This window comes from Copadichromis virginalis, linkage group LG8 (assembly GCF_057382275.1).
Source record: "Copadichromis virginalis isolate Kocher_CV1m ecotype Utaka linkage group LG8, C_Virginalis_male_GT1.1, whole genome shotgun sequence".
Classification (NCBI taxonomy): Eukaryota; Metazoa; Chordata; class Actinopteri; order Cichliformes; family Cichlidae; genus Copadichromis; species Copadichromis virginalis.
This window is the reverse complement of record NC_140625.1, coordinates 13138179-13146493: the sequence shown is the minus strand read 5'-3', so window position 1 is coordinate 13146493 and position 8315 is coordinate 13138179. Positions and strand designations below refer to the sequence as shown.

General features: G+C 40.8%; 1 protein-coding gene across 2 annotated transcripts; it reads left to right on the top strand.

The window, feature by feature from the left end:
- Positions 1-68: 68 nt before the first annotated feature.
- On the top strand, positions 69-7585 carry fam234a (family with sequence similarity 234 member A). 2 transcript variants are annotated; one of them, XM_085465891.1, is made up of 12 exons: positions 69-198; positions 1138-1440; positions 1518-1628; positions 1711-1893; positions 2171-2295; positions 2482-2614; positions 3219-3351; positions 3444-3584; positions 5590-5671; positions 5783-5935; positions 6025-6127; positions 6444-7585. In XM_085465891.1, the coding sequence occupies exons 2-12, from the start codon at positions 1173-1175 to the stop codon at positions 6650-6652; spliced, it is 1641 nt and encodes a 546-aa protein (XP_085322017.1). In that variant the 5' UTR covers positions 69-198; positions 1138-1172; the 3' UTR covers positions 6653-7585. The 2 variants fall into 2 exon arrangements, with proteins under 2 accessions (XP_085322017.1, XP_085322016.1); XM_085465890.1 differs by lacking the exon at positions 69-198 and adding an exon at positions 337-447.
- The last annotated feature ends 730 nt before the right edge of the window (positions 7586-8315 follow it).

The following is an 8315-nucleotide window of genomic DNA, read 5'->3' as shown; positions in this document are numbered from 1 at the left end:
ATTCTGTAGCCTCGCTAAACCAGGAAGTCCCCAGATTCCGTCTAAATGTGCCAATCGAAACGGCCAAGTACGCGTACAACAACCAATCACAACACGTTTACTGATAGACCCTGAGCTATGACTTTCAGGCAACGGCTATTCGCCATAGGCATTCATCATGTTGAAGCACCTCTTGCTACAAGCAATACCCAAATTTAGGTAAATGAATCTTAATGTTAAGGTTCATGTTGTTTCGGAGGTTTCAATATTATTTGAATGTGTACATTTTCAATGTGTAGCGCTACCTGTCAGACAAATTCGGGGTACGCGAACCTTTTAGGACGGTGGGCTTGCCTGTGATTTGTTTACGCAATTGAGGTTGACAGGCAGTTTTGTTAGCCTGTGTCAGGCCTGCTATCTAAAGTTAGCCGCACCAAAGAACGCAGGAGTCGGCGGTGCAGAGTTAAAGTAAGAAAAACCTTATCTGTATCTGCTTAAACTATTGAATTAACCTCAAATCGAGGGCCGCTTTCTGTGGTAATATTACACACAGTCCCTTTTTTCGGGGCTGGCCTTCGTTCAACAAGTTAGCAAACTAATCCACCCAGGTGTTGAGGGTAAACTTTTTTTAATACCTAATCTCGTTAATATAGATAGCTATCCGGAACTGACTAAGGCGAAGAAAAGACTTTCACGGCACGGTCTCGGGGCGTAAAATAATTTTGTGCGAGTCTGTTTGTAATATACATAAGGAAGTTTGTAGCACACGCCCTTATCTTTCTTTTTTCTTTTTCTTTTTTTACGTGTGAGTAATAAGCCTGTTGCTGCAGAACAAATAATATGGTGTGCAATCCTGAGCGATGTTTATTATGGGTCTGCTCTTTTTGTGCTGAGAAGCGTCTGGATCTGTGCTGGCACATCTGAATAAGCAGAGATTCACAAAGGTTGATGCAGCAGAAATAGCTGGACTGCTAGACACTGCTGCCTCCAGTATTATTTCCCACAGAGTGTATCTGTGAATGCCAGCGAGTTTTGTATGGTTACTTTGACACATGCAGGTTTATAATCCGCTCCACACTGGAACTGTATATGACTATTTGTATTTGCAGTGGTATGTATTTACGTAAGTGTTTACCATAATCTCTTTTCTCCTTTTAGGCAGGTCAGTGGGCCAGTAATGCGTTAAGGCAGTGATGGAGACCACAGACCAAGCCACTGAGGGCGACCCTCTGAAGACAGGAGAAGATGGTGCAGAGGCAGGAACAGTACCATCAGCAACAGAGCTGAAGAGAAAGAGCTGCAAGGAGTTGGGTTTTTCCAAACTGTCTCATTGGCGAACTGCAGTCTTTTTCTTGTCCTTGTTCCTTTGCCTCACCATCGTGTTTGCCTTCTCCTTCATCATCCCCTGTCCCGTGAGGCCACAATATCTCGTTACCTGGAACAGTTCATTCCCTGGAGCAGGTGAGTGCAATTTCACTGCTTGACAGTGTTATAGTTGCGAGATAATTAGGCACTACTTTCTCTTTTCTTCACCACAGCAACCTACAACTTCTTAGCTTTTGAACATGCAAATGAAGACAAGGTGATGGATGTCCTGTTTATTCTCAAAACCACAGAAGTGACACAGAACAGATCATGTGCTGATAAAGGTGGAGACTGATCCTCTGTTTATGAAAATACAATACACCCATTGTGTGTTATGTTTGTTTAGAAAAACTGTGGGTTTTCCAGGTCTATCCTCACCATGCGTGTTTCTGTTGGCACTGGATGGCACACATGGAGAGAACCTGTGGGACTGTCCGCTGGAACCCGACTTCCACTGGGCCCAGTGTGGCCTCGAAAGAGAAACGGGCAGAACCTGGGACTGTCTGCTGTCCCATTCTGACAAACTCACAGCCATCGACAAACGTACAGGTTAGTGAAAAAACAAACTCAATGCAAGTAGTGGCAAATCAAATCCTTTATTTAATTAAGAGGAAGAGAAATGGGGATTTTACTGGCTAAGAAAAAAATTGTACCCATTTCCAATTTGTTAGCGGCAACAAATTACTGACATACCATTTAATGTAGTGTTCCTGAAGTCTAGTTAAAGAAAGGAAGTAAAGCAATTTTAACTTCTAAAGATCCGTTTTAGGTCAAGAAAGATGTCTTTTGTAACCTACGTTGTTACTGTGTGGTGTGGTTGTCTCAGGTACGAAAATCTGGCAACAGTCTCAGCCTACTGGGCTGCGCAGCTCTGCGCCCGTTCTCAGTGTCCCAGATCTGGATGGGGACAAAGTTGGTGATGTGGCTCTGGTGGCATCTGATAACACACAGGTAAAGGTGAAGTTAAGAGTTATATTATTCTGTTTCTTGGTTTTTGGTATATTTTATTATGTTTTTCTCTTGCTGTAACAAGACTCAAATATGGAAATGTTCCCCATTGAAAGTGTTGATATTAATGATAATATTAAAGCAAAAATGGAATCGTCCCAGTCTCAGTGTCTCCTGTCATATCTGCAGACTCAGCTGGTATTGCTCTCAGGGAAGACGGGTGACCAAATCGGCACTACGGTGGTTCTCGATTCCACAGAGACAGCCAGTCATCTTCTGCACCGCACTGAGAAAGGTTCTTACTACGTACTACTGCAAAAAGGTTTGTGTATGAAATCATCCGTGACAGTTACTCTGCAGGCAAACCGGTTGAGCAGGTTCTCAATGATAAGTGTTGCATTTTATCCAAGTACAGTTGCAAAACTCAAACTGTTACAGATTTTTTTTTAATGCTTAGTCATAACAAAAGCTGAATAATAACAGCTGCACTGTTATACCTTTTATAGGATCACCTTTAGTCTAGGCTTAAAAGATTATGTGAATCTTTGTCCTGTAACAACTTATTTAAAAGTTGAATAAAGTCATATGTTCTGATTAATAATAACTTATGGACCCAAAGAAAATTACCCGCAGGTATTAGATGTCTACAAAGGAGGTGGGTCAAAGAGATTTGGTTAGGGTTCAGGTGTGCATCAAACGCTTCAGTAAAAGAAACGTTATCATAGAGATGTTTGTTAAATATTGATATTACCTGATATTAACCTTGCTGCATTTTTTAACAACAGTTCTTACAGTGAGGCTCATTTACTGTAACATTTCATCTTTACTCACTTTTCAAAAGATTCGTCAGCTTTTAGTTTTCTTCCTGTTGTTGATTCTAGGACAGGAAAGGGAATTATTGAGTGAGTGAGTGTATTTACTCGTAGACACTGGGCTGTATGGCTGGGCACTGTGGAAGATCGCTGCCAAGGCTAAAGCAGGGATGGATATGGGTCTGAAGAAGGACCAACACCTGGAGAGAAATGCCAGTGGCACAGACGGCCTTGTACCCATCTACAAGTAAGAAGGAACTTTGATTATCACTTCTACAAAACCGCCTGTTGTCATGGGGATTTTTACCCTGAGACTTGCTATTTGTTTCTGCTTTATAGGTCTGAAGTGAGTCGAATGCTGAAAACCGATGAAACGGATGATTCATCCAACCTGCTGGTTGTGGCTGGGAAGGAGGTGGCATTGCTTGATGGCAAACATTTGGAGCTACTGTGGAGATTCAACACCAGCTCAGTCCTCAGGTAAACCCACTGTGTATGCTTTAGATTTCATGTGCATAGAATAAGAGGAAAGTGCTTAGTTACACAGCACAGCAGCTTAATTAATACCTCAGTACAGAGTGCTTACAAGGTCGATACCGTTGAGATTGCTGGACAAATTCCATAATGCCATGGATACAGAAAGGGAAGAAAAACAACAAGAGCACTTACCTACATCTTTCCTACCATAATGAATACATGGCATGCATTAGTGCAATAACATAATCAGTGTTTACAGATACACTAACATTTGTGATTCTAAATTTAATACTTCACCTAAAAAAAGTTAGGCTATTAAGTAATTACAGAAACAAAAAACATCTTTATTTTATTTATTTATTTTTCCCCTGGTGAGCTGCAGTCATAGCTGTGCAGCACTTGCCTCACAGCAAGAAGGTCCTGGGTTCAAATCCAACATCTGGCCGAGGCCTATCTGTGTGAAGTTTGCATGTTCTCCCCATGTTTGTGTGGGTACTCTGCCTTCCTCCTACAGTACAAAGACATGCAGTTTGTGGACTTAGGCTCATTGGTGATTATAAACGTGTGAGTGTGGATGCATGGATGGTAAAGCTATATCATTTATAGACCTGGAAAAATAGTCCCTAAATGTACTGTAGACATGTCCATATCCACTAAATAATTTATACATCTCATTAAAATAATATATTTGCTCAGAAGTCAGATTGTGTTAAAACACAACAAAAACCAACAATCTCAAACATTCAGTTAGGGCTGCTCGATTATGGCAAAAATGATAATCACGATTATTTTCACTGAAATTGAGATCACGATTATTTGACGATATTTATTTAACCCTTTAAGACCTACCATAGAACCAAGTCCACCAGAGCTTATATTATTTTTATTTATTTTTTTTACATGCTGTAGTGCCATTTGTGGGAGCATTTCAAGTTGCTATACATCAATACAACTGTTATAGCCCATATTTTAATAATATGTATGCATTAAGTGCATAGTAATTACATAAATTGCAAAAAAAGTGCAATAAACTACAAAAAAAAATTGAAAATCGCTTTTGTTTTGTTTACATATATTTCTACTTGGAGAAGTTTAAGAGGTTTATCCCTCAAAACTTTAAATACAATAATGTTGCAAAAAATAGTTTCCCACCACAGGAAATTTATTTTGAGTGTCTTCATAGTTTTATTTTGGAGATACAGCAATTTTTATATACTGCAGGAAAAACAAAAAACAATCCTATGATGCAAATTTGCAAAGAAAATAGCATGTGCATCATTTCACTGTGGGAAGTGTTACGAACAGCTGATGGATCGGCAAAGCGTGTTTCTGGAATATTATGTTTTTGTTCCTGCAAGCGCTTTTTATGCAATTTTTGCAAAGCTATATGTGGAACGAAACCGTGACCGAGGACAAGCTGATGGCATCAGATGTAAGTACAACTCCTCCGGTTTCATATGCAAAACAAATTATTGCGCTAGCTTACACGGTTCAGGTTCTACAGGGATTTAAAAATAGTTACGCAAAACGGAGCGTGCTGCTCTGACCGGCTTTAAAGGGTTAACAATGACTTTAAAAAAATAATATAAAATAGTGTGCAACACCACTGAAGTTTTTTTTTTTAAACTCTTTTCAACCAACAGCAGTCACTCTCCAAATAACTTCTGCTTAGCTTTCCGAGCTTCCCTCGGGTCCTCTTAATCAGCGGTCTCCAACCTTTTTTGCGCCACGGACGGTTTATGCCCGACAATATTTTCACGGACCGGCCTTTAAGGTGTCGCGGATAAATGAGGGAGGGGCTAATAATCGGCTCAGTCATTTTTAATGATCGTTGAAAGCCCAGATCGTAATCGTGATTAAAATTCGATTAATTGAGCAGCCCTACATTCAGTATTAAATTCTGGTCATTTTTGTGGGAGAGCAAAATAAATATCAAAGTAAACCATTTGTTGTTATTAACTAGGACTCGCTGGGTGGAAAAACAGCCTTTTCTCTTTATTTTTTTCAGTGAACCCTCTTTTGGTCATTTTAACAAAGATGGTTTAATAGATGTTGTCATTGAGGAGGATATTGGCAACAACACAAAGAGGGTAAGTTAAATTGAAAACGTGACAAACAGCTTTATTTCGATGCCTGACTGCTGGCATGAGGTGATCAGTGTGAATCATAGAAAAACTAGACCACTTTGGTTTTAAATGTAGATAATAATCCTGGATGGGAAGACTGGCGGTGTGCTGTGGGAAGTCCAGCTCTTGGCCAGTCCTAATTCCCCGAGACCCGTTTCCATCGACACCACCAACTACTTCTCAGTCTTCATGTTTTGGGGCTTGATGCCCTCAGAGTCAAACTCATCTGTAAGTACACTACCTTTATGAATATGATCATTTTACACGTTTCTCACAAACAAAACTGCTCCCTGACAGCTGCAATGTTTTCCTTTCAGGAACCAGTAACAAGTGAACGACGCTCTTACATGCTGCATCCTCTCTATTCGAATGCTGTCCTCGAGTCCACTAATGTCGTAGACCACATTATAGCATTTAAAGGTACCTCTTGTTCTAGCAAAGGTATTACTGGTACGATGTATTTCCAGGGTGTATCTTTATAACAACACCCCGTGTTGGTGTTATACCTGGATTATCTTAATTAATGTTGGTCCAGGTTTAACATTGCAAGTGACCAATCACATGTTGATGACATAGTTTTGCGCCTTGGAATAAAAAATCCAAGCAACGTGATTGGTCACTTGCGATGTTGAACCTGGACCAACAATAGTTATTTTTAAGAAACAACACAAGGAGATCAGATTGAGCAGTGTTTTTTTAAATTTATTTTTGGGTAACTTATATATTTTCATTGTAGCCACGCTGATGGAGCGTGGGCGCCATGCTGCCTACATCCTGCTGATAGGTCCTAAGGAGGAGGGAGCCGAAGGCACCGTGGTTCTCAGCAAGCGCAAGCTGAAGCAGGACATTCCCGACAGCAAAGTACTCCGTTTTGGCGACGGGACTACAAAATCCAACGAGGACATTAAAGAGGCCTTCAACCGACTCCGCTTTAGCGATTGGTGAAAAGGCCGGCTGTAACCTGTGCAGTATATCATCGGTTTTATGCTGACTTAACTTGATTTTCAAAACCAAAGTTGTTGTACACTAATTGTGAGTTTCCAACTGCTGACCAGCAAAGAAACTCCTTTATCTTTAGAAGACTTTAGGTTGATTTGCTTTGACAGGGATGTTCTCCGGTGGACAAACTGGACACTGTCTATATTCACTCTTCTTCACTGCATATCCTTCATATTGTCAAAACTCTAAACCTGTATAGAATCAGAAAAAAGCTGCTGTTCACTGACAATCACTCTACTCAGACTGCTGTTCTCCTGCTGATAAACCCATCAGATCTGCCTTTATGTATTGTTTCTAGCAATTTCATGCATTGGTGCAATGATCGTTAAAAACAGTAGAAGCTGGACTGTTCAGATCTATGCAACTGTATGTCACGCTGTGCTTTAAAGGTAGCAGATGCATGCAACTACAGAGGCTTTTCCTTAGTGTGTCAAATTAAAAATAGCCTAAATAAAATAGATACTCAGTTGTAAGGCTGGTTTATGGTATAAACTAAATGTTATGTGTTAAATTTGTAAGGGATCCTGTCTGTGAAAGTATCAATAAGGCACTCTGGCAGTCAACAGTACTGATGTTGACATCGATGACCCTTTACTGTTACTTACTTAATCCAACATGCTGTAAGATGTAATGCTATATAACGCACACTGACAATTTAGTCAATGCTGTATCAAATAAGAGTTATTGCTGTGGTTGAACAGCTCCTTGTGAAGCTGTTTTCCCTTGGTAACTTATATTAAGGTTGAAGACGAGGTTCTTATTTTTGCTGAACATGGACATATTGAACCTGTGAAAGAGGCCTTTATTGGAGATGACTTTACTTTCTGACTTGTAATGAAATGTTTGGATTTGAGCTATATTAAAATATTTTTAAAGAAATTGGTTTTGTTTAATCTAAATGAATAAAAACAGGCCGTTTGTCGCCATCTTGTGCACGCACACACAGAGTGCAGTAAAGCGCGGACAGACCGTCGGCATGGATGTATGCAAGGCAGTCACGTATCTCCGGGGCAGTACCGTGCAGTTTACTCCCTAAATACGTACACCGCGTCATTTATTTACCGTGACGCAAGACTGCCGTGGGGCTCCTCCTGAATACATGTGAGGGGATTGAGAGCCTCTCCTTGTAGGGAAATGCTTGGAATTTTTATGGAAAGCCGCACTTGAGGCAAAATAGGAGAAGGCGCCGAGACTTGGCTGGAAGGGAGTGGACCCGCGTGGACAGCGACCGGAGACGGATAGGCGCGCGGATAGTGCAAGTGCACTACCTGTAAAGGAGTTACGCGCGGAAATGCAGCTCATGCACTGAAAGTGTAGTTAGTGCTCCTGAGGCACTACACGGTTAACATGTCACTCTGCTTATTATTATCAGGCTAATAGACCTGCCACATAAAAAACGGACTGCTCATCTGTTCCGTGTCTTAGCTCACAGCTGGTAGGTCCTATAAAGTGCGCCTGCAGCACCTCCATACGATTGCAGGCATTTCTTGACAGAGTTCCTGGTTTGGCCAGCTTTACTTCACTTGAAATCCGAAATATAGGAAGCCCACATGAAGGGAAAATTACTTTTTATGGCCATCCAACTCAAACCCATCCAGCTCATATGCTT